The sequence below is a fragment of the Vanacampus margaritifer genome, chromosome 18, assembly GCF_051991255.1.
Source record: "Vanacampus margaritifer isolate UIUO_Vmar chromosome 18, RoL_Vmar_1.0, whole genome shotgun sequence".
Classification (NCBI taxonomy): Eukaryota; Metazoa; Chordata; class Actinopteri; order Syngnathiformes; family Syngnathidae; genus Vanacampus; species Vanacampus margaritifer.
This window is the reverse complement of record NC_135449.1, coordinates 154118-178655: the sequence shown is the minus strand read 5'-3', so window position 1 is coordinate 178655 and position 24538 is coordinate 154118. Positions and strand designations below refer to the sequence as shown.

Sequence of the window (24538 nt, the reverse complement as noted above, 5' to 3'; positions counted from 1 at the left end):
TTAATCTTCTCTTTTTCGCTATTTTCATCTTCGTACCTTAATATGATGGGATCATCTTTTATGTGAGAAGCCACAAATTGCACACTCATTTTATTTTTTAATCATATTTTAATGTTATAATAGTATTAACATTTCAATGCTTTATACGTATCCTTTATCTTTCATTTGCGGTATTTTCTATCGTTAAGTCTGTTTTGTCAATGACGTCATTGCCTCCATATGTCCCGGATGTTGGACTTCATGTTCGCAATGTTTTTGAACATGAAATCATTCTCAGTTAAATCCACACAAAATCATTACGATTTGATTCTGAATAATCTCCTTATTTTAAATGAGTAAATGCCCACTTTACGAAGAGTAACTACTTCCGGCAACCGTTTTTTTTTCTTCAACTTCCGCCAAGTGGTTTTCTGCCTTCCTGTCGTCCGTGACGTTTGTTTGAATCGCTGAGATTCGACCTAAAACAATCCGAATATTCTTCATCAGAACAAATTCAACACGCGCTGTCTGATGTGTTGCAAACATTAGTTGACAACAGAAAAGGCAAGAAGAAGAAGAATGTGGAGCGAAGGTGGTTGTCGAGCAAAGTGAAAGTGCAACAAGTTTCGGAGCTCGCTCGAGGTCGACGTTTGTGTTGTGCGGAAGGTGAGCGAGTCTCAAAGCGTGTTTTGTGACATTTCTCAAGTGCCGCCGACCGATTTCTCGATGTCACCGATAATAAGGCTGTTTTCAACTTGGTTATTCGGAATTTTGTTGTTTGAAGTCCGATTTCCGATCTTCGTCTTTTCCCCCAAATTCACTTGAAGAAAAAGCTAAACATTCCAAATGAGTTTTACTTGTTGTTTTTTCCCCCTTTGGTTGTTTTTCCTAACACCAAACAAGCTTTCAAACTTTTTCCTCTCCAATAAGTTTTCAGACTTTTTTGTTTTTAAACAACAACACAAAAACCTTTTTAATGAATGAAAATGTTCGACATCTGATTCATTCGATTTATTTGCAATTGATTAAAAGACATAGAAATTCATGAGTTAAAAGAGCCATAATCAGCCAGAAGGCTATTTTCCGTCAGTGTCGTCCCCTGGCCGCCATGTTTCAATGAAATACAAAAGCAGAAGTAGAGGCCAGACACACAATTAGTAAAAGCAGAACAGGATTGGAGGACTGCGCAGGTCTTGACACTTTGCTGTTAAGAATAGAAACAAACAATCCAGCACGTTACAAAAAACGCATCCGAAACCGCGCACATGAAGCCGCCTGCTCTTCCAATGTGTCGAATCCGACGTGCTGGCGACTTCCATTCCCAGGACTTCAAATCGAGCCTTTGGCCAGCATCGCGGCTCGCGTTGCTACGATTGGCGCCGATGATGACGCAACGTGATGACGCAACGTGATGACGCAACGTGATGACGCAACGTGAAGCCGCGTTGACCTTTTTGCAGGCGGCGCCATGTCTTCGGTCCTGCTTTGTGGTGTCCTGCTGCTCTTTGTGGACGCGGGGCTGACGTGGGCCTTGTGGCGCGGTCTGCTGCTGGTGCGAGGCGTCGGCATCGGCGCGGCGGAGCAGTTGGCCGCCGCCGCGCTCAAGTGGGCGCTGCTGCACGCCGTGACGCGCGCGGCGGGCGGCCAGAAGCGGCGGGCGGCGCTGAGCCGGCTGGCCGCCATGCTCGTCCTCTTGCCGCTCGTCCTGCGGCTGGGGGCGGAGCCTGTGGGGCCCCCCGGGGTGGGCGCCTTGCTGCGGCTGGCGCTGTGCTCGGCGTCGAGTTGCCTGTTTTGGGAGGCGGGCTTCAGCGGCGGTTGGACGCGAGAGGGCGAGCCGGCACCGGACGCTCGCCGCCTGCTCGCCAGGTTGCTTCACGACTTCGCCCCCAACTTCCTCTTCCTCACCGCCGGCATCGGCTTCATCATCCTCACCGTGGCCTGTAAGTTGAGCGCGTGACCTCAACAATGAGAAAGAAATCCAATCCCTTGAAGTTGTAATATCAACTTTCACCACTAGATGGCAGACATGCGTCAACTCAATCATTTTTGCACTAAGGGGAAAGTTTTGGCGGATTGTCGTCTTTTGAAAATCAGCTGAAAAAACATTTTCCAATCAGAGCCAGACGTTTGTAACTGGTTGTGGTTTGTGGCAGGCGACACGTGCGTCCCGCTGTTGCAGGGCAGCGTGACGGACATGCTCCGAGGCGCAACGCCGGACTCCGCCTTTTACTCGGCGCTGGCAACGCTGGCGTGCGTCTCTGCCGGCAGGTAAGCTCGCCTGGCCGCCGCCCGGCAACAAAACAAGCAGGCAAGTCAGCGGCTGACCCGATTGTTGCCGGCAGCTGCGTTTTCTCGGGCCTGAGGGCGGGATTCTTCAAGATGACGCACGCTGGGCTGGACAAGCGCCTGAAGGTGGCGCTGTTCCGCAGGTTGCTGGCCCAAGAAGTGCTCTTCTTCCAGGAGAACCAACCAGGTGAGCGCGCCGCCGCCGCCGCCGCCGCCGCTGCCGCCGCCACCGCCAGACCTTTGGGGAGCTGCCGTCGTGCCAGTCCGGCTCATTGTCGCTTTGACATGCAAGTGAGCCCGCGTCCGCTTTGAATTGCGAGCGCAGACTTGACACACGCGTTGTTGTTTTTTTCATTCAAATGTAACAAAAATGTGTTTGTTTGTTTTTTCTTGGCAAGGGACGTTCGATAGCACTTTCCTCAACTGACAGCAGTTGCGAGTATTCACTCCAGTTCCATACGAAACGTCAATGACCAAAATGGCAGATAACTGTTGACGAAAGACTTTTGTGACTTGGCATCGGTCTGGAAAAAGTGCTGTGGAGCGTCCCGAGTGGAAAGTTGCCCGTCAACAAGTTGTGGGCCGGCGTGTGTGTCACGTGACAGGAAGTCTTTGCTCGCGCCTGCACTCGGACGTGCACCGGATGGGCCTGACGGTGGCGCTGAACGCCAACGCCATGCTGCGCAGCTCGCTCAAGACGGTCCTGATGCTGGCGGCCATGTTGTGTCTGTCGCGGCAGCTGACGGCGCTGGCGTGCGTGGAGATCCCCCTCATGGCCGCGCTGCAGAGGCAACAGGTCCGATGGCAAAAGGTCAGCCCACCGGGACGGCTTGCTGCCGGAACTCGCATACTTGGAGGATAGCGTAGACCGACCAGGTCCGTGGAACGAGGATGAGTTTGTAGGACTGGGACACGTGAGACTAACTCGGTGACGCGCGAGTAGCATTTCCGAATTGAGCGCAAATGCTAGCTAGTTCGCTAACGGACTCCAGAGGACTAGCTAGCAAGACGCGCTTCCAAAGTGTGTATGAGACATGATTGCTGAAGCGTATCCTGCCCACTGATCTGAATATGGGACTGCACAGCCCACACATGCCCGTGCAAGCGCTTGAAGTCACAGGGCGGCCATCTTGCTCCTCCCATCTCGCGAGCGTTCGACTGTGTGAACTATACAGTACAAGTTAGACAAATACAGCTGGTAGGCGGTTGGTATCGGGCCGGAGGCGGCGTGGGGGGGTTGTGTCAGGGTGCTCACGCTATGTGCCTTTTTCTTTATTAATATTATTTATATTAGATTTGGCAGAGGCATCGTTTGTTGAAAACAGTAAAAATTCACCAATCAAGAAACAGACTGTGCAAGTTTCCTCCTGCAAACATCATTAAGCAAATCATTTATACAAGTTGTAAAATGTCAGAAGTCCTGTTCCAGTACGGTCTCAAATGTTCTCCGATTTCCATACTGTAAACGTAAAGGATGGTATGCCGAGAAACGTTTCTCGGGAGGAGCAATATGGCGGCCCGGCGGCTTCAAAAGTCCGGGCCTGTCGGCGATCCGCTCAAATATTGAGATGAGTGATCCTGCCTGACAGGACGCGAAGGAGCAGGAACAGGACAGCCTGGCCCGCCTCCAAGAGCTGAGTCATCAGTCGCTGGGCGGAATCCGCATGGTCCGACGCTTCCACGGCCAACGGGACGAAGGCCAAAGGTTCCGTGCAGAACTGGGACGGCTGCGAGACATCAGCGTGCGAAGCGGACGGCGCAAAGCCGCCTTCCACCTCCTGCGGCGGGTGAGCGAGCCGTCGCCCGCCCACGAGCACGCCGACAGCCAGCGAGCGGGTTTGCTGACGCCTGCGCCGTCCGTCAGGTGGGCGGTTTGGCGACCAAGACGGCGATGATGCTGGCGGCTCGCCGGCTGGTGTCCGCCGGCCATCTGAGCATCGGGACGCTCCTCACCTTCCTGTTGTTCCGCAAGGCCATGGCGCACAACCTCAAGGTGAGTCGGTCACGCTCGCCGCCGTTGCCGCAAACTTTGATCGTCAGCGGTTAAAGTGCGAACGAGCCGAGGTCAGCCCGCACGCGACGCAGCGTTGGGCTCACGACGACCTCTTTTTGACCTCGTTGACTGTCACGGATGCAAAAAGTTCAACGACTTTAAGAGAAAACGTCCAATCGTTTGATGTGCCGCTGCGCAGGATGGCCGATAATACGCCTGCTCGCCGCTTCAGCTCCGAACTTTTCCCTTCATTGATTTGCTGGACACGCCCCCTCTTTGTCCTTTCTCTTCGTTTTTGTGTATGGAGACGAAAGAAATCGTTCTTCTTTCCATCCTTCCGTCTTTGTGTGCGTTTCGGGTCCCGGTGGGTCAAAGGATGAAAATCGCGCGTCCACTCAACGTTTGCGAACACGACAGCTTGCCGGCGTTCAAACGTTGCTTTGCTTTGGTATTGACGTGTTGCCGGCAGATGTTGCCGAATTTGGGGGTGAAGCTGCGACGTGACCCCCGACCCCGCCATGAATGGGATTTTGCAGGAGATTTTGGTGTGCAGCGGCGACACGCTGGCCACGCTGGGCATCATCTCCAAAGTCTTCGGCTACTTGGACCGCTCGCCCCGATGTCGCGCCGACGGCCGCTTGGCTCCCGACACTCTGCGGGGTCACGTCGTCTTCCACGAGGTCACCTTCGGCTACCCGTCGGCGCCGTGCCAACGACCGGCGCTGAAGGTAACTGGCCGTCGGGCGTTGTCATCCCGCCGGCGCCGCTCGCTCGCTCAGTCCCACTTTTTGTCTCAGGACGTGTCGCTGGTGCTGGAGGCGGGAAAGGTGACGGCGCTGGTGGGCCCGTCAGGTAGCGGCAAGACGTCCTGCGCGGGACTCGTCAAGCGACTGTACGAGCCTCAGCGCGGGAACATCCTGCTGGACGGACAACCGCTGCACGCCTATAGCAACGCCTACCTGCAGCGAAAGGTACCACGAGGCACACAAGTCGCATCTTGCGTCAAGTCACGTTTTCATTCGGATGTTTTGATGACGAGGCTGCAAGTTGTCAGCCCAAACGAGCGCCGGCGTCACGTGTGCTTGCGTGCGTGCGTGTGCTGGTCTTCAGGTGGTGTCGGTTCCCCAGAATCCAGTTCTGCTGCGCGGCTCGCTGCGCTACAACCTGCAGTACGGCCTGCGGGTCCCCCTGGACTTGCGGCGGGTGCGAGAGCTCGCCGCCAAGATCAAAGCGGACGGGCTGCTGGCCAAGCTGGAGGCCGCGGACGAGGACGCGGGTACGCCGGCCGAGCGCGGCGCCGCGACCCGAGCTCGCGCCGCTCACTTCCTGTCCTTGTGGCGCAGACGTGGGCGAGGGCGGGGCTCACCTGTCGGAGGGCGACAAGCAGAGCGTGGCGCTGCTGAGGGCTCTGCTGCGGGAACCTCGCGTGCTCATCCTGGACGAGGCCACCAGCCACATGGACGCGCACGCGCAGCACGCCGTCAGTCCCGCGCACGTCGGACACGCGCAACTTTGCAATTAAGACAACTTGCTCCTTATGTGCCCCCCACCCCCACCAGGTTCTGGATCTGGTGATGGGGCGCGGGTGCACGGTCCTGATGGTGGCGCACGACCTGGCCAGCGTGGAGCGAGCCGACCGCGTGGTCTTCATGGAGGACGGCGTGGTGACGGAGGAGGGGACGCACGCGCAGCTGATGGCCAGCGGGGGGCGCTACCAGCGACTGAGGGAGGAGCTCTTCCGCCACCGGCCGTGACCTCATCGTCCGACCTGTGTGAGGTTCCCGCCCTAAAGCGAGGAAGTCGTGATGACAAACACGCAAGCTCCCTGCAAGCCGGTCCGGATTTGAACCCACAACCTCTGAAGTACGAGCTGTTGGGATGATGACGTTTGTTTCAAAGCGTCACGACGTCCATCAAGACGACAATTTGTGCTCGACGTGGATTCCAGTCGACCTCCCCGAGCTCATTTACATTCAATCGTTAATCAATTGAGTGAAGAAAAGTGATTTGTTGTTGGTTGCGCAACATCAAATGTGCAAACCTGATCACAATTCCCGTTTTTGGAGAAAAAAAAAAATTGAATCTGTTTTCAGCCGTTCAATTGAAAGATGTCGATGATGCAAGCACGACCGAATGTGGTCGATGTGAATTATTGTTTGTGAGAAAATAAAATGGTGAAGCCGTTTTGAGCGTTTTCTGTTTACATCAGTTTTGTCGTTTATGGAAGGAGACGCACAAGCCTTCCAAATAATCACATTTTGCTTTACAAAAAGTGGGTGACGAGTTGCTTCTTGTCGTTTTCTCATCAGGAGACTTTTTGCTTTTTGGGGGAGTGATGAAAAGTGAGGAGAATTTCTGCTGTTTGCGTTTTGCTTCCTTTGCGACTTCCTGGACGGACCAATTTGCTTTTGTCTCCTCAGCACGCTCGGACCGGAAGTTGCAGGACTGGCGGGCTTTGGCGGGCTTTGGCGGGCTTGCTCAGGCCCATATTCGGCTTGAAGTTTCTTGCACTTTTTTGTTGAAGTGATTTCTTCCCTGGGGGGGAAAAAAAATCAGGCTTGGCTGAGCAAAAAAAAAAGAAGAAAAAAGAAAAGTGGGATCAGCAGCCCACACTTCATTCGGGATTTAACGAGGGGGTGGAGCCAAGAAGTTTTTAGGCAGGGCCAGTCAGGGAAGCCCCTCCCTCCCGCCCTCCGTCTCCCCCCCCCCCCCCCCCACAGATGTTTTTGTCTTCGAGATTTCCACATTTGTGTGATGTGCTGAAGCGCGCGGTAGTTCGTTCTCCGAACGTCTGCTCTGGATTTTGGACCGAGAGAGAAAATTGCGCACGTGACCTGAGCCTCCCAAATCAGCTTCGGCGCTCCACCTGCAGGCCGCGCACGCGCGTAACACTGGAAGAGCTGCTTGTAGTTCTCTTCTGTGCTTGTTTTTTTCTTTTTTTTCTTCTGTCTTTTGTCCCGCAGCACAACATGATCGCGAACATCTTGTCCCGGAAGTTTTTGCCCGGCAAATCCGCCGCTCTCCGCGCGGGAAAAACTCTACGTGCACGCGCGTGGGCGCTCGCTGTGAGCAGTCGGTGAGTCCCACTTTCAACTTTGAACTTTTGCACTGCAATAAAATCCACTTAGCGCAGCAGGACGCGCGCCTTCATGTCAACACTTTGCTCACCTTGCACGCACGCACGCACGCACGCGCACTAATGACCGTTGACGTGGCGATTCGAATCTGCTAACAACGACAAAAAGAACTTTTCAATTGCATGCAGTCGAAAAGAAGCGACAATGAGAAGCGCGCCCCCTAGTGTTGAGCGTCTTTGATTGGGGGTTTGAATCTCGGCCTGGTCACGTGCACGCTTTCCGTGTTGGCCGCTTGGCTCCGCCCACATTCCACAACCTTCCTCAGGCGACCAGTCCGTTCATATATGTGACTGCGACCTGTCCGCAAAGCACTGAATTATTTTGAGACATTGTCACGGTTATATAAGAAGAAGACATGAAAACATGAATGTGAGGCGCCGGCTCGCTTTTGTGGCCTACTTTTGTGTGCTCTCGATTGATGAGGAGAAGCAACTTTATTTCGATAGCAAATTCCATAGAAAGTCAGCAGGCAACACGTCAAAACGTTGGCAGACGATCACGAAGACACGACGACGACGAAGCACATTCACCAGTCAAGCGCAGGAAAAAAAAAGCTTTCTAAAATCACCAAACATTTCAACAAACTCACAGAAGACTTAATAATAATAATGAATAATGTCCAGACAAGAAATAAGAGTGGCTTTGTAAAATTGCAAAAAGAAAACAAAACATTTTGAGGCGGAGAAAAGCAGCAACGATTTCATGTACATTTAAAAGCATTTCCGTGCACGTCAGCTTAATTCCATTTGTGTGCAGCATAACGGCCAAATGCCGCTTCGCCGTGTTTACTTTGAACTCTGGGCTTCGCGAATTGACTGAAAGAGCTTCACAGCCGTGCTCAGGAAGGCGTGCGTGAGGACATTCAAATGTTTGTACGAGAAGGGAAGGAAACGCAAGGTGTCATTTTGAGACGCCATTTTGAGACGCCATTTTGCGGCGAGCTCGAGCAAAGTTCTTTGCGGCGTCGATGAGGCGAGTGAAAGCAAAAGGATTGAATTGTGCGGTCCGGTCCGGTGAGATGACGCCTCTGCGCTTGTTGCCTTTGCAGCGCTCGCATCCACGTGGACGCGGCGCCCGTCGTTCCCACGCTGACCAGCAGCTACGCCCACGGAACCTCGTCCTTCTCGCTGATCCACGCCACCGTCGGCGAGACGCTGGCCCGGGCCGCCGACGCCTGGCCCGACCGCGAGGCCGCCGTCTTCGTGCGCCCCGGCGTGCGCGCCACCTTTGCGCACTTCCACCAAGACGTGAGTCAAGCGGCCCGGCCGCCCGCCTGCTGAGGCGTTTGAGGAGGGGCGGAGCCAAAAGTTTGCCAGGAAATCAAATCACGCAAGAAATGGTCAACCGAGCAGATTTGGATTGCAATGAAACTCGCTGGGCTTTATTGTCACCAGTGATGACGCAAATTTGAGGTCCTCGCCAATGTGGACTTGTTGGGCAAAAAGGGGCGTGGCCGCCTTCCTTTGCAATCCGGAAGAGAATCGTCAGCCTCACATCATCGACGACCGATTGGCAACTTGGAAAACGTTTTCCACACGTGAGAGATAAAAATGTTGCTAAGGTCACACGATCCACAATGTCAAATTAGAGGTCAAAAGGTCAAATCTGCAGCAACCTTTTAAATCCTGTTTGACTTTCAGTTGTATTTCGATCACCTCAAATATGCGAGCGATGAACTCAACATTGTTTTTGAGTCCCCCAAAAATGTTGCTGTTCAACATGAACAGGATGTTCAATTTTCTGATGTGAAAGCAGTTTTCATTTCCCCCAAAATGTTGCCCTTCATTTCCCAGTGCGCCGCGCCGGTTGGTTTGCTTTGGCGGACGTTCCACCAAAGCAAACCAACCGGCACGTTTGTAATCCGAATCGGCAGCTGGCATTCATGGCCGGCAAATTCCGCATTTGCTCTGGCGTTATCTGCAGCCAGCTTTCATTGCAATCCGAATATGTTTTGTGGCCGATTTGAGGCTGGCTTGACCGGCAGCCATTTTGAGGCGCGTGCCGGAAGTGAGTGTGTTCTGCCGCTTTGCCGGCAGGTGGAGCGCGCCGCCGCCGGCCTGCTGGCACTGGGCCTGCGTCCGGGAGAGCGTCTGGGCATGTGGGGGCCCAACACGTACGAGTGGCTCCTCTTGCAGTTCGCCACGGCCAAGGCGGGAATCATCATGGTGGGTGCCGGCCGGAAGCCCCGCCCCCTCCCTCGCTTCCTCTCGCCTCGCTCACCGCTCAACTTTTTCTGCGCGCAGGTGTCCATCAACCCCGCCTATCAGCTGGAGGAGGCGGAGTTTGCGCTCAGGAAGGTAAGCGGCGCCATGTTGTGTTGACATCTGCACACACGCGCGCGCGGCTACCTGTGTGTGTGCGCGCGCAGGTGGGCTGCAAAGCGGTGGCGTGTCCGGAGGCGTTCAAGACGCAAAAGTACTACGACATGTTGCGTTCCATCTGCCCGGAGATGGCGACGTGCCCCCCCGGCGACATCCGCAGCAGCCGGTAGGAGCGTCGGCGAGGTCGGCCAAGTCGGCGCCTGATTGTGGTCTCGTCCGGGCAGACTTCCCGACCTGCGCAGCGTCATCGTCCTGGACGGCCGCCATCCCGGAACCTTCCACATGGACGACGTGATGCAGGCGGGCGACGGGCGCTCCCTGCGCCAGCTGCACCAGCTCCAGAGCAAACTCTCCTGCGACGACCCCATCAACATCCTGTTCACCTCGGTAAGGCCGACGCCCGCTGGCCCTCCGCCGGCGTTACGGCCGTCTCGCGTGCCGCCCGCTTAGTTGCCGCGTGCGCCGGCAGGGAACGACGGGGCGTCCCAAAGGCGCCACGCTGACGCATCACAACGTGCTCAACAACGCCTTCTTCGTGGGCAAGCGCGTGGGGTTCGACTGGCGGGTGAGACGCCGGCAAACGTCCGCTCGCGTGGGCCCAGTGCGGCCGCGCTGACCCGCCGTCTGTTTGTGGGCCGCAGCCCGCCACGCGCGTCTGCCTGCCGGTGCCGCTCTACCACTGCTTCGGCTCGGTGGGCGGCGGCGTCTGCATGGCCGTCCACGGCATCACGCTGGTCTTCCCCTCGCCCGGCTACAGCGGCAAGGACAACCTGGACGCCATGCAGAACCACAAGTAAGACAAACGCCGGCGAGCCGTCCCGCGTCTGCTTTGGCTGATCACGTGTGAGGCGTCAAAGCGTCCTGTTTGTCTCGCAGGTGCACGTTCGTGTACGGGACGCCCACCATGTACGTGGACATGGTCAGCCAGCCCGACGTGCGCCGCTACGACCTATCGTCTGTGGTGGGAGGTGAGCGGACGGCGACCTCTCCTTCCCGTGTTGCGAGATGGCTTTTATGATTGATTGATTCTTTTTAGAAGAGCGTCACAAAGCTGCGGAGCAGAAAAGCAACATGAAGTGCGACAAATGTTTGTCCACATTTGACTTTGATTCGTTTGTCCCACAATGTGCAAAGATGGATTGTGGCCGTTCGTGTTGCTGCCATTGGCTGGCAACTTGGATGTTGCTAAACCATGCCTGCCATCTTGTGGTCAATGGTGGCACTACTATGTTTTTATTTTTGATTAGTATTATTTGTAGCAGCCAGCAAAGATTTGCATATAATTGATGGCCATTGAAATGCATTGCTGGATTTTGTTTGTTTTATAAACCTAGAAAAAAATTCAAAATAATAATAATAATACAACTATTGAATGAAAAATGGCGATGCTCAGCAGTTGAGTTGCTCGTCCCTGCCCGAGATGGTCCCATGAATTCTACTGGAAATGGGCTCGTTGCACAAATCCACAACTGCCCGAAGTCAGTACCGCTCCTTCATTTCCGGTCTTTCGTGATTGGACAAACGGATTCATCCAGGTGTGCTTGCCATCAGCAACCGCAACGACAATGGCCAGGCACACCTGGATGAATCCGTTTGTCCAATCACGAAAGACCGGAAATGTGGTACTGACTTCAGGAAGTTCCTTTGCATTGATGGCGACGTAGTGAAAGGCCTTGTTGATGATGATGATTTGCGCGTGCGTGCGTGCGTGCGTGCGTGTGTGCGCAGGCATCATCGCGGGCTCCCCGTGCCCGCCCGAGCTGGTCCGGACCGTCATCTCCGTCATGGGCATCAAGGAAATCACGGTCAGTCACTTGAGTGAATGAGCGCGTGCACGCAACTAGCTGCTTTTTCGCTTTGCTTTGATTTCCCCTTCACTAATGACGTTTGTATTCAAATTTAAATGAATATGAATGAATTACTATGAAGAGACGCAATGCTGAAAATGTTGCTTGTGAACGTTAACGTTCAACTGTTTAACAATTCTAAATAGTGTAAAAAAAAGAAAGGAAAAAAAAGCAATTAGTAGCCGAAATAAAAAAGTGCGTGTGTGCGCTCTGTCATTTGTCCTCTAGAGGGAGACAATTTTCAGCAAACTTGAAGTTGGGATTTTTGGGGAATGTTCAGATGTGTGGGGAGAGTTTTGTCTCTTAAATTAAAAATGACAAAATCATTATTTTCTTATGTTTTCCAGATCTATAAATACATCCGTAATTTTCCACGTGTTTTTGAAATCCGCAAATTTAACCGCAATTTTCATGTGTTTATTAATTTTGCGTGTTGACTTTCATAACTCATCATTTGTAAATATTATTAATATAAATGTGCGTTTGTGTATTGTCACGCACGCGCATTCATTTTTAAGACAAACATCACGCTGTTTTTCCCTGCCTGAGATACTGTTTGTTGTTCTTTAATAAAGCATTTAAAAAAGAAAAAGAAACAACAAAACGGATCACGCTGACATTCACGTGTACGGCCAGTTCCTGTTCCGTCCACAAGGTGACAGTGTTGCTCTCCATTGGAAGAGCCGTCTCCCGTTTCTCGTTTAAAATTGGATATTGAAAAACGAGCCTTTATATTCTCCTCTATTATTTATGTTTACTTCACACAAGTCAGGAAACAAAATACGACCGTTATCTGTTTCCCTCGAGATTATGCTGCCTCGACAAGAACACATTCTTCTTCTACTGTTAAACGTTCTTCTTCTACTCCACTAAAGCAGCTGCGTGGTAGCAAAAGAAGAAGTCTTCCGAGTGAAGGCAAAACAAGGACAAGGGAAACAAATTAGGCTCGTATTTTGTTTCCCGACTTGTGTGAACTAAACACACAATGGAAGGTCAAATAAAGGCTCACTTTCCGTTTTTCAATTACCAATTTTAAATGAGAAACGGGAGACGGCTCGTCCCCTTCCAATAGACACAGCAACACTGCCTCCTTGTGGATGAAAGAGGAACGGCCCTTGAGACACATGAATACCCGAGGACGTAAAAACTGTATCTTGAAACGTTATTATGGGACTGCTGAGCGTAGCAAGCAGCACATATTACTATCCTACAAAAAGGGTTTCAATCGTTTAAATTTTAAACTGTTCAGCTCATTTCCATTTTTTAAAATACATTTTAAAAAATAACACATTATTATTATTTTTTTTAATTTTAATTTTTTTCTATTAAATGTAATGGACTGCTATTTAAATACTGCTTTTTTACAAGTGCTACTAGTATACCACTACTACTATTGCTACAAGTACTACATACAGTACAGTACATGCGTGTTTCCACCTTGCAAGAGTCAGCAGTCCCATTCAAAATTTCCGCGGGAATTTTTCTAGTTATTATTATTATTATTATTTTTAAATAAATGCTTTATTAAACAGCAACAAACAGCATATCGTTACATCAGCTAGGGGGGAAACAGACATGCGCGTGACAACTCGCAAGCACAATTGAATATTTACAAATGATAAGTAATGAAAATGCACACACAAAATAATAATAAAAAAGCCACAAGAAAATCACGGATGCATTTGTGTCATGTAGATGTTTTTTCATTGAGAATTGTATTTTTAAGGCAAAACGTGGCTCAAAGAATGCAAGAAATATGATTTTATGAAAATGTAAACACTGACTGGGGCGGATTTAAACAAGCAACTGTGTGAAAAAAACGAACGTTTAAATATTCAACTTTTCAAAGCAACGTTTTAGTTTGCATTCTTGGTCATCGTCTGTCGCTCGGACGCTTTTGAATATTTATTGTTGTCAACGTATTTGTTTACTTATTTATTTACGTGACTATTGTTTTGTTCCTTCTGACGTTTCGTTTTCTCCTCTTATTTCTTCAGATTGATTATATTTAGTCTTAATTGTTCGTTTGAACTCCCTGCTGGCGTGTTTGTGAATCGTGATTGGCCGTTGTAGTTGTTGCATGTTTGGCGGTTATGTCGCCCCCTGTGGGTGAGAGCTGCAATTGCAGCACGTTGGCGAATGCGGTGCCGAATGATCAAAGTGGGCCAATCAGTCGGTGAAACGTTTTCTTTTATTGAGACATTGAGCGCAAAAGTGAAATGGGAGGAGCAAAGTGCCGCTGATGCTAACGTGAAGCTCGGCCGGGACGCGTGAGAGGGAGGGACGGAAGGCCTGCTTACTGGTTAGCGTTAGCAAATGAGCGGAGGGGGGCTGCGATGCTGCGATGCTTGTGGGCTGGAGCGCATGGAAAAGTTCACTTGTGTGTCTGCAGAGAAACGGGAAAAAACAAATCCGTCTGCCAGCAAGTTGGGGCGGCGGCGGGCGGGAGGAAGGTAGGAAGTCACGTGTTGCTCCCGTGCGCGTGCGCGAGTCCCAAAGCAAGTCTCCAGTTTGGAGCGTCCCAGCAAAAATCACGCGAGTCGAGTCGAGAAGTCGCTTCTGTCAAGTCCTGATCCGGTTCAGTCCAGTTGTACGCGCTGCATACAGTCCAGAATCAAGTGAACGCATTGTTTGCTTTTGGACGGTCCCAAAAAGTCAAGGACTCGATTTTCTTGTCCTGGCTGCAACCAAGCGTTATTTGAAGTCCAACCAGTTGCTGAGCAGAATGTGTTGCGTGCACCCCGACCAGTCCAAATGCAAAATCGGAATCAATCATCTTTGTCTTTTTCCCAAAGAAGACAAACATCGGATTTGACTTTGGAAAACAATGCTGGACATTTTTGCCGTTTTTTCTGAGAGATGCAAAGCAGCAACTGCAATTTGTGGGCACGATGTTTGTGTTTGTCAAATAACAATCGTTTGCAGCTGTAGGTTGAGATTTCGTCGTCGTCGTCGAAGCCGAGACCAATGAAAAGTTTGCCGAGTGATTTCATTTACTGATTTTTATCACCAAATAAAAGCAAAATAAAATAAAATGCTAGATGAATTTTGCTGAATGATTTGACAGGATAATTGATGGAACGAGAGAAGAAAAGATTGTAAGAAACGTTTGCGAGTCAAGTTTGCTTTCGTGCTCAAGCGAGATGTCGTCGCCGTCGTCGTCGTCGCTGATGCGTCATTTTGTCTTGCATGTCGTCATCAGCGTCGTCGTCGTCGTCGTCGTCGTCGTCCTCGTCATCGCTGATGCGTCATTTTGTCTCGCATGTCGTGGTTGAATTTTTCTGTTGGATGCAATTGGGGAACTTGACCACAGAAGCGTGAGCAACCAAACCCCCAACCCCCCCCCCCCCCCCGACGCCCCCCAAACCCCCTCAGTGGCGTGCGGCCATCTTGCTTGTTTTGGGCTTGAGCCGGCAGGCGGCGAAGGCGGCGCTGTCTCGGACCTGCTTGCCCCTCTGCGCCGGCGGCGAGACGCACACGGCGTGGGCTCGCTTGCGGCTGTTGGCGTCCATCCACCTGCACGCACACGACAACAACATCCGACTGTTGGATTTTGCGTTTTGGTTTGGTCAAACGGAAATGAAATGATGGAAAGGAAATGAAAAGCGAGCTGACAAGTTTTGTGTCAAATTTCTGCCTGCGCTTGGAATGGCCGACGATTTTGGCAAATGAGGCGACGGGCTGACGACTTTCACTTCCGGCGAGCGGCGAGCGGTTACCTGCGCAGCGGCGCCAGCTGGCAGGTGCAGCTCCAGGGATTGTTGGCGAGGGTCAGGTTGGCCACCGAAGTCAAGTCCAGACTGCGAGGAAGCCAGCGCAGTTTGTTGTCGCTGACGTCCAGCAGCGTCAGCGCCGTCACGCCCGCAAACGCCTCCTCCGACATCTGAAAGGCCGCAAAAACACAAACATGGCCAACAAACGCCACTTTCAGCGTTTGCGGCACGTCCTTCACGTGCCGCGCGCAACAAAAGTTTCAAGATCCAGCTTGAGGTGCGTGTTTACTAGGAGGCTCCTTGACCTGACTAGTAGTCGTGTTACTAGTCAAGCAAAGCTGTGCCCTAGTTGACAGGAACATGCTAGCAGTTGAGTTAGCCTGTAGCTAGTGGGGGGGGGGGGGGCAGCCTGCTCCTCCCACTGGTGGTTGAATGCTTTGACTGGTGAGGAGGAGGAGCTTGCTCGCCGCTCGCTGCAAGTATTTTGGACGAGGCCTTGCAGGTCTTGGCGGGCGTGGGAAGCCCGACGGCGGCGTGAAAGGCGCCTCTCATCTTGTGTCAACATCCGCACCGCCGGCGCTAAAAGCTTGGCGCAGGTGCCACGCGCTCGCTGGAAATTTCCACTGCGGGACAAATCCCCAAACCACACCCCCAGCCCGCCCCTCCCGCCCAGCGAAAGGAAGGTCTGTGCGGCGGCCAGACATACAAACGCGCTCTGTTGACACAAGTTGACAAACTAACAATCCTTACGTAACCTCGGCCGCGTGCACACACGCTTTCTTTTTCTCGCACTCCGTTAACGAGCTTCATGCACAAAATGTAAACAAACACATTGATTGAAAAAAAAGATATCACGTATGATGACCTGACATCGTATTGTGTGATCTCGTGTGACATTTTTTCAAGATTGTAAAACATCCAAATGTCGTGTCGTGCGTTAGCAGCTTCTGAAAAGCCGGCATGTGCGGAATGTCGCACGGCGGCGAACCCCGAAGCACTTCCTGTTTTGTGGCTTTGCATGGCGGACGTTTTTCTCAGCTTGGGACGGCGGCGTCCTCGCTGAGCTCGCTCAAGTTTGGAGAGTTAGCGGTCGGCTCACGTGAGGTTTCACGGCGCCGCTACGTCCGACCTCCGGCGACAAACGTTGGGTGGCGCGTGCGGCGCCCCGAGACAAACAAGACTTTGTTAGCCGTACCCTAACATGAACAGCAAGTGAGTATTTTGTGCCCATTCTCAGGAGTCCGACTTTTGCCCGCTTGGCCGAGACGATTCATCGGGTTGACACCAAACTTGGCCTGTCGAATCTCAACATCACCTGAAAAAATCTTCACCTTTTGACGCCGGCAAGACATCAAATTTGGCCGTTAACGAAGCGTTCCAGGATGAACGAATGAGCGAGCGGCACACGTACAAACGTCTTTCGGAGTCATGTGCTCAACCTGACAGGACGTTTGTCCCGTTTTTCCCAAACTCTTGCAACAAAACAACATCCGATCATCCTCAAATCTTGGCCGTTTCATCTAAGGATGTTTCAAATCAAAAGTGATGGAAAACTTTCATGTTGTTGCACACTGTTGCCGTGGCAATGCAAAGAGGAACGATGTTGTTTTTGAGCGTGGCAACCCAAAAGGCCCGGCAAAAACATTTCTATTCTCGAGGGCTTCCGGTCCCACGTGCCGGCCGTACCCCAACATGGGCAAGGTTGCGCGGGCCCTTTAGAGCTCACGATGAATTTGTTTTCAACTCTCTGGCCGACGAATCAGTGATTTCATCCTGGTTGTAAAAGTCCAGGCGGGTGTGGCCCCGATAGACGCACTTGTTTTCTTTTAGTTTGGGTTGAATTTTGCGGCCGGCGGGAACACACGCGCGCGTTCGGCGGCGGCACTGACCTTCTCCAGGCCCATGCGGTCCAGCCGGAGCTTCTCCACGTAGCGGCCGAAGCTGCTGAAGGCGCGGTCGGGGAGGCTCCTCATGGGGTTCTGGCCCAGCGTCAGCTCCTCCACCACGCGCAGCTCGCCGATGGCGGCGGCCGGATAGACGGCCAGCTTGTTGCGGTCCAGGTGCAGCACGGCCAGGTTCTCCACGTCGCTCAGCGAGCCGGCGTGGAGCGCGCTCAGCTGGTTGCCGCTCAGGTGCAGCCAGCGCAGGTCCTTGGCGCCGGCGAAGGTGCCGGCGCGGAGCTGGCGCAGCTTGTTGTCGTCCAGACGCAGCACAAAGAGGTTGACCAGAGGCGAGAAGATGCCTTTGGTCAGCTCGCCGATGCGGTTGTGGTCCAGATGCAGGTAGGTGAGCCGGCTCAGGTCTCGGAAGGCGTCCGGCTGGATGCTGGCGATGTGGTTGTGCGACAGGTACAGGTAGACCAGCCGGCTCAGGCCCTTGAAGGCCTTGGCGGCGACGTGGCGCAGCTGGCAGTGCTGCATGTGCAGCGACACCAGGCCGCCGCTGTCGGCGAAGGCGGCCGACGGGACGCCGCCCAGCGGGTTCCTCTGCAGGTTGAGCAGCCGCGTGGAGGCCGACACGCGCGGGATCTTCTTGAGGCCCGCGCCGTCGCAGATGACGTGCTGCAGGTCGCCGTGGCAGTGGCACGGGCCGGGGCACTGGCCGGGCGCCGCCCCGACCGCCAGGACGCCCGCCAGCAGAAGCAGGCAGCTCGCGCGCCGCATCTCGTCTTTGCCTGCCTCGCGCTCACTGAGCCGCCGCACGCTGCGGCGCCGGCAAAAGGCGGGTGGGCGGACGCCCCTGCCCCGGGGGCCGGCCCCCGCTCGGCAGAACACTCGCCCCATTGACCGGCCCTTGCCAGCCGGGGGGGCGGGGGGGGGGGGGGGGGGGGAAGGAAAAAAAGTCTGAGGTGCAAGATTGTGTGCTGCCGGCTGAGCTTTTGAGCTTGAATGGCCTGCGCATGTTCCAAACATTCCCAACGTTGGAAGACCAACACTCGCTGGCGGAAGGAATGTGCCGCTCACCCGACACTTCTGCCATGTCGTCGGGAACGCCGCAGCCCGTCTGATCTTCCCGCTGAAAGTTTTGCGCCGGGCCCGCGCGGCTGATGAGCCAACGCGGCATCACTTGACCTGCGTTTGTTCACCAGATCGGATATGGCACCACGGAGAACAGCCCAGTCACCTTCTGTGGATCACCGTTGGACAACATGGCCAGGAAGTGCCAGACGGTCGGATACATCATGGACCACACCGAGGTGCGCCGACACGACAAGCGACCGCTGTCACCTGATTGGTCACCTGACACCACTTCAGTGTGACCGCTCACTGACGCGTTGGGTTAAGCAAACGTGTGCGTGAAGTGAAAGGTCGCGGGCGTGTCCGCAGGCCAAAATCGTCGACCCGTCGAGCGGTCGGTTGCTTCCGTTGGGTTCTTCGGGCGAGATCCTGATCCGAGGCTACTGCGTCATGTTGGGCTACTGGAACGAGCCGGAAAAGACCCAGCAGTGCATCGGCAAAGACGGCTGGTACAAGACCGGGTGAGTCGGCTTCCTCCGCCGTCACCTCTCACGCGTGGCGCTCAAGATGAGTCCAAACATTTTCCTCGTGTGTGTTTATTCTGAGCTGTCGCACGTTAGTGAAATGCCGGGAAACGTCAGTGGTGAGCGTGAGAACGTCTTGAGTTGCGTGCGAGCGTTCCACTGACAAGTATGACGTCGTCTGACGTGAGAGTGCAAGCGGAACTCAAATTGTGTGTGTGCGTCTTCAGGGACATCGGCAGCTTGGACGCCTTCGGCTACTGTCGCATCGAAGGCCGCATCAAGGACATGATTATCCGAGGCGGCGAAAACGTTTACCCTGCCGAGATCGAGCAGTTCCTGCACACGCACCCCAAAGTCAAAGAAGCGCAGGTCAGCTCGCTCGCGCACGCACTCATTAAACATTCTCACACGCAATACGCAAAAATGTGTGTGCGTGCGGCAGGTGGTGGGCGTGACGGACGCCCGCATGGGCGAGGAGATCTGCGCCTGCATCAAAGTGAAGGACGGGCAAGAGTTGAGCGAGGACGACCTCAAAACCTTCTGCAGAGGGAAGGTTAGCTTCGCCGCCGTTAGCGTCGACTAGCATAGCATCAAAAATCAATCAGTCAGTCAATCTTAATTTGTGGAGCACTTTTCATACAAAAATGAAACTCAAAGTGCTTTGCGTAGTTTAAAAAGAAATCCGCAGCCCAGCACGCAATACTGAGCCACAAAAAGAAGAAAAAGTGCATAAACAAACATTCAAAACAAAGCAAAACATGATCTGAGGCTCAGCACAACCCAGCAAGGAAAAGGCGATCTCAGGAAGTCAGGAGAGGGTCCAAAGCTGCGGCTGCAGACCCAAACCCAGAGTGCGCCGGCGCCTCAGTTGAGGTACGAGCTGACTTTGTTGGGCGACTGCGCTCGATTCTCACATTCTCAAAATAACAAAAAGCGACAAAAGCAGCCGGTCACGACGTCAAGGAACCGCACAGACGGTCCGTGTTCTCAATCCCACTGGAGTTGCAGGCCGTCCTTGCCTTCCTGCGAGATCACGTCTCAACTTCTCTCGGTTCATCTGCAAAGGATAAAGATAACATGACCACGCAAAAAAAGGCGGCCTAGCGTGTGCTAGCGTGTGCTAGCGTGTGCTAGCGTGTGCTAGCGTGGCATGGAGGTGGTCTCGCGCGTCGCCGTCCAGTCGCTGGCGTGTGTGCTGACGTCGCGTGTGTCCATTTGTGTCCAGATTTCGCACTTCAAGATTCCTCGCTACGTGATATTCGTCAGCAACTTTCCGCTCACCGTCACCGGAAAGGTAAGCCTGACGCCGGACGCAAGGGAACGAGTGTGAGGAAAGGCAACGAGGGCCGGCGGGGGCGAGCGCTACCTGAGCCGGCGGCCGCTTCCTCTTTCAGGTCCAGAAACATCAACTGCGCCGGGAGGCGGAGAAGCGGCTGCGACTCGACTGAGCGCCGGACGAGAAAAGCGGACGGCTGTCGATCATCTTGTCACGCGCAGCAATAAATGCAAATGTCAAACATTCGGAAGTGGCTCAAGTCTTGACCCGTGTCCGCAAGCCTGACATTTGTTAACCGTCTCCTGCCCTTAGTTAGCTGCCGCCCGTCACCTGTCACTAGTTTCCCCAAATCAGTTGCCTGCCACTTGTCACTTGTTACCTGTAACTTACTAGTTCATTGTAGACTGACCTTTCCCACCATAGGTCATCGTCACCCCTCACTACTTACCCGCCTCCCATCAGCCGTCACCTGCCACCGGTCAGCTGACATTTGTTAACCGTCACTTGTTGCTCGTCGGTCGTCAAGATGCTGATGAGGGAATCGTTTGTGTTTGGACAGAAGACAGGAAGTGTGTGCTATCAAAATAAAGCTTTAATACTGTCAGGGTGAAGACGAGCCAGCAGCCAATCAGCTTCTTCACAAGATGACGGAAGAAAAATGGCGTAAACGCGTCCGGGCAACGTGGATTGTGACCCCAAAAAGACAAAAACGGCTTCCAAGCCGGCAGCTTGAAGAAGGAAACCAAAGCACTTCCTGATTCCGTGCCTTCACAATAAAAGTGCCCAGCGCCGGCCGGCTAGAACACGCCGTAGGTGTCGGCGTGCCGCGCGGCCACAGCGAAGGCGGGGTAGGCCTCGTAGGCGGTGTACGCGGCCACCCCGGCGACCGCGTCCTGCTTCAGCGGCGAGGCCACGCCCCCCGGCGCCGGGCCGGCCAAAGCGTAACCTGGAAGACACGGACGGCACCTTCACTTCCGGCGGCCGGCGCAGCGGGTGCGTGCGCGTGGCGCGGGCTACGGACCTTCACATACCTGGGAAGGCCACGGCGGCCAGGGAGGAGTCGGGGCCGGCGCCCTCCGCGGACAGCCCCAGCGTGTGCAGGGTGTGCTCGGCCGCATGCGCCTTGGCTTCGTCCACGGCGGCGCTCAGCTTGCTTGGTGTGAACGGGAGCCTGCGGGCGGGCGGGACAACGTGGCGCTCTTATTCCTTGACGTTGAGCTACATGAGTTATGAGCTGCAAACGTGCGTTGGCAGTCTTCGCTTTCAAACAATGGCAAATGTGCTGAGGGGAGGAGCTTGCTTTCGATAGGCAACGGCCCCGTCTGCTTTGCTGCCACCTTGTGGCCTCTACATGTACTCGTTGCAAAGCGTTTGCATGGCAAGGTCTGAACGTCCTACAGCACACACAGATGGAGGCGAGCCGCCGCTTACACGTTGGGGTTCTGCGTAGCCAGGGCGGGGATGGTGACCTTGTAGAGGAAGAGCTGGCGCTGGTCGGGTCCGATGGCCGAGTGCAGCTGGTACACCGGCGCCCCCCAGCTGTTCTTCTCACACAACTCCTCCAGAACCTGCGTGCATGCATATTGGGGGGGGAGCGCATGTGCATTGATTGGGGATGTATTAAGTGTGTGTGTATTGTGTGTATTGTGTGTATTGTGTGTGTGTGTGTGTGTGTGTGTGTGTTGTAGGCTTGTCTGAAGCGTGTGTGGTGCGAGAGCAGCGCGCGTCAGACGTTACCTGCGGCGCAGGCTTGAGCACGGCGGCTTTGAGGCTGACGGCGGCCGGCGTCATGGCCGTCAACTCCATGCCAGGCAGGAGGTCGTACAGCTTGTCGTCGGCCCGCTTGTGGGCAGCGCCCAGCCGGCACGCGCCCACGCTGCCTCCTGCCGCGTACGCAAGGTAGCCCCGCCCGCCCAGCCCGCGCACCCCCGCAGCCCCTACAGGCACACTCATGTAAACTTCTACAGGAGAAACCAACCACATCAGTTTCAATCAGCCGCAATCACACACATACAAATACACGGACGAACGAACGGACGGACGGACGGACGGACGGACGGACGTCTTCCCAGCATTCCCATTGATTGTAAACTCCTACTGGACGTGGCAACATCAGCCCAGCCAGAATCTTTGCTGCTGCACAACCTTTTAGCATATGGCATGCTAGTTAGCATAACGTGCAACTGCAGCACATTAGCTAGCACAGCATGTTAGCATAGCACATGTTAGCATAGACTAAACTAGCATAAGGTTATGTACGCCGGCATGCTAGTTAGCATAACATAGAGCACATTAGCCAACATCATAAAATAAAAAGTTAGCATAGCATAGTGTATGTTGGCAGACGTAGCCTAGATTAGGAGATTTTTGCATACAGCATGCTAGTTAGCACAACATACAGCACATGAGCTAGCATAGCAAAGCGCATGGCCTTGACTATCCCATTTTTGTCCCAGTGCACACTGAACGACCGAGAGTCGATGATGTTGTCAAAAGCTCGGTCTGCGCACCCCCCACAATTTGGACAGGGATGGCGCTAAATGTTGCATTGGCTCCATCGTGTTGCTCATCATCCGCAAGTTTGTTATCTTAGCACGTTAGCATAACACAGACGATGGCAGTCATGGTGTAACAGTTGTTAGCCTAGCATAGAGTCACTTAGCGTAGCAACGAGCGTGTGCCCCACATCCAGTAGTCGTCCTTTTGATTGACAGCGTCAATGTGAAGAAGAGTAAAGGCGACCTCTGACCTCGAACAGACGGCGTCCTGATCAGGCCACGACCTGTCACGTGACCTTTGGCGGGCGGGAAGCGGAAGTGGGTCGGGGCAGTGGCGGCGGCGGCGGCGTACGCGTGCGGGGCGTAGAACACCGGCGCCCCAAGATATGCCACCGTGGGGTCGTACACCTGCGGATGGGTTCGAAATTCAAAAATATCTTTGAGCAGACGTTTGGGTCGGGGGTTGTCACCTGTCCGAGGGTGAGGGCGGCGTAGTCGTCCTGCAGCAGCGAACTTCCTCGACCTCCGCGACCTCCCCTACCTCCGGTCCCTCGCGTGTAGCGCACGTAGCTGTCCTTGTCCACCGGCTTGGCCAGCGTCACCTCCATCGGCGAGCCGTCCAGAACCTGCGCCGGCACACGTGCGTGCCAGTCAGTGTGTTGCGGGTGTGTGCGTCGGCGTGCGTGGGCGTGCGTCGGCGTGCGCGTGACCTTCCCGTTGAGGGCCTTCATGGCGTTGATGGCGTCTTCACGCTGCGTGAAGTGGACAAAGGCGTAGTCTCGGATCTTCTTGACTCGCTCCACCGCGCCTGCGGCACACGAGGCGGGTCAGGCCAACGGCTGCGAGGCAACGACGACGATGACGGCGGCGGCGATGGAGGGGCCACCTGCTTTGATGGCGTTGAACTCCTTGTGAATGTTCTCCTCGCTGGTGTGCAGCATGAGATTCCTGACGTAGAGAATCTTGACGGCGGCCATGGTGTCCTCATCCACCTCCACCTCAGGCTCGGCCCAGTCCACCGCGATGGCGTGGCCCCATAGCTGGATGCGGCCTGAGGGCACGCAGGAAGTGACTGCGAGCGGGAAGTTGCCGTGACGGCGGCGGGGGCTTACCTGGCAACAGCTTGCGTCGCGCCATGGCCGCCGCCCGGTGGCTGTCGTACTCCACGAAGGCGAATCCCCGGTTTTTGGTTTTGTCGGCGGCGCTGGGGTAGACGATGACGTCCATGGCGCCTTCCGTCACCTTGCGCATCTCGGCCAGGATCTCCTCCCGCTTTTTGCTCTTGGGGATGCCGCCCACGAACAGGCGGCAGTTGTCCACGCTGGCGCACACGCCCAGCAGGCGACCGCTCCTGACGCGCGATCGGGCCCAGTCAGACGCGGGACGGATGGACGGACGCCGTCGGTTGCCGGCTCACCTGATCTCGTAGTTGTTGAGCTGCTTGGTGGCCGCGCGGGCTTCCTGTTTGTTGGCGAAGGTGACGAAGGCGTAGCCGCGGTTGTTGCCGTTGAAGTCCATCATCATCCTCACCTCGAAGATCCGACCAAACTCGCGCCACAACACCAAATGGTAGTTAGGTGGACAGACAGCACACACGTGCACATGCTAAGCTACGCTACGCTATGCTAGGCCCCACGTAAGATGGCGGCCTGGTCACCTTCTCGCAGAGCGGCACCAGCTCGTCCTCAAAGAGATCTCGTGGAAGTTTCCCCACGAAGATTTCGCTTCCTCTCTCCGGGGGGGCTCCGTCCCAGCCGGGCGGGGGGCCGCCGTAGCGCCGTTGGCCGTTCTCCTGCGCCCGCATTTGGAGTGTGTGTTAGCACGTTAGCTGTTAGCATGCTAGCTGGCCACCGCCCCGATTTACCTGCTGGAGGCGGTACCCCGTCCTCTGCACCAGCGCCCTTAGCCCCGCCTCCTTCTGCGCTCCTGCCAGTTCCTCCCCTCCTGCCTTCTGATTGGTTTCCATTGGCTTTGATTGACAGCTTGACAAATCAAGGAAATTAGCAG

General features: G+C 54.3%; 4 protein-coding genes across 9 annotated transcripts; 2 read left to right on the top strand and 2 right to left on the bottom strand.

Annotated features, from left to right (window-relative positions):
• The first annotated feature begins 360 nt into the window (after window positions 1-360).
• On the top strand, window positions 361-6442 carry LOC144038854 (antigen peptide transporter 2-like). 4 transcript variants are annotated; one of them, XM_077551635.1, is made up of 12 exons: window positions 367-645; window positions 1440-1919; window positions 2133-2247; window positions 2322-2452; window positions 2871-3076; window positions 3855-4052; window positions 4130-4258; window positions 4795-4986; window positions 5056-5229; window positions 5369-5534; window positions 5602-5738; window positions 5818-6442. In XM_077551635.1, the coding sequence occupies exons 2-12, from the start codon at window positions 1448-1450 to the stop codon at window positions 6010-6012; spliced, it is 2115 nt and encodes a 704-aa protein (XP_077407761.1). In that variant the 5' UTR covers window positions 367-645; window positions 1440-1447; the 3' UTR covers window positions 6013-6442. The 4 variants fall into 4 exon arrangements, with proteins under 4 accessions (XP_077407760.1, XP_077407758.1, XP_077407759.1 ...); XM_077551632.1 differs by having other exon boundaries at window positions 365-645; window positions 5056-5534; XM_077551633.1 differs by having other exon boundaries at window positions 366-645; window positions 5369-5738.
• Window positions 6443-7000: 558 nt separating this feature from the next.
• acsf2 (acyl-CoA synthetase family member 2) lies at window positions 7001-20278 on the top strand. The gene is made up of 16 exons (XM_077551640.1): window positions 7001-7334; window positions 8444-8642; window positions 9432-9560; window positions 9639-9692; window positions 9764-9882; window positions 9941-10103; window positions 10186-10281; window positions 10358-10509; window positions 10593-10684; window positions 11445-11521; window positions 18365-18472; window positions 18603-18754; window positions 18985-19126; window positions 19200-19310; window positions 19983-20051; window positions 20152-20278. Exons 1-16 carry the CDS (start codon window positions 7228-7230, stop codon window positions 20203-20205), a joined length of 1824 nt encoding a protein of 607 aa, XP_077407766.1. The 5' UTR covers window positions 7001-7227; the 3' UTR covers window positions 20206-20278.
• On the bottom strand, window positions 14935-17968 carry chad (chondroadherin). Its single transcript, XM_077551646.1, has 3 exons — window positions 17166-17968; window positions 15283-15446; window positions 14935-15079 (listed from the first exon to the last, which is right to left on the bottom strand). The coding sequence occupies exons 1-3, from the start codon at window positions 17937-17939 to the stop codon at window positions 14935-14937; spliced, it is 1083 nt and encodes a 360-aa protein (XP_077407772.1). The 5' UTR covers window positions 17940-17968.
• A 329-nt stretch (window positions 20279-20607) lies between the features above and the next one.
• Window positions 20608-24538, bottom strand: a1cf (apobec1 complementation factor). 3 transcript variants are annotated; one of them, XM_077551637.1, is made up of 12 exons: window positions 24396-24538; window positions 24189-24323; window positions 23949-24079; window positions 23644-23882; window positions 23418-23582; window positions 23242-23339; window positions 23002-23157; window positions 22783-22939; window positions 21771-21994; window positions 21465-21601; window positions 21065-21204; window positions 20608-20979 (listed from the first exon to the last, which is right to left on the bottom strand). In XM_077551637.1, the coding sequence occupies exons 1-12, from the start codon at window positions 24495-24497 to the stop codon at window positions 20831-20833; spliced, it is 1833 nt and encodes a 610-aa protein (XP_077407763.1). In that variant the 5' UTR covers window positions 24498-24538; the 3' UTR covers window positions 20608-20830. The 3 variants fall into 3 exon arrangements, with proteins under 3 accessions (XP_077407763.1, XP_077407764.1, XP_077407765.1); XM_077551638.1 differs by having other exon boundaries at window positions 21771-21970; XM_077551639.1 differs by having other exon boundaries at window positions 20835-20979; window positions 21055-21204.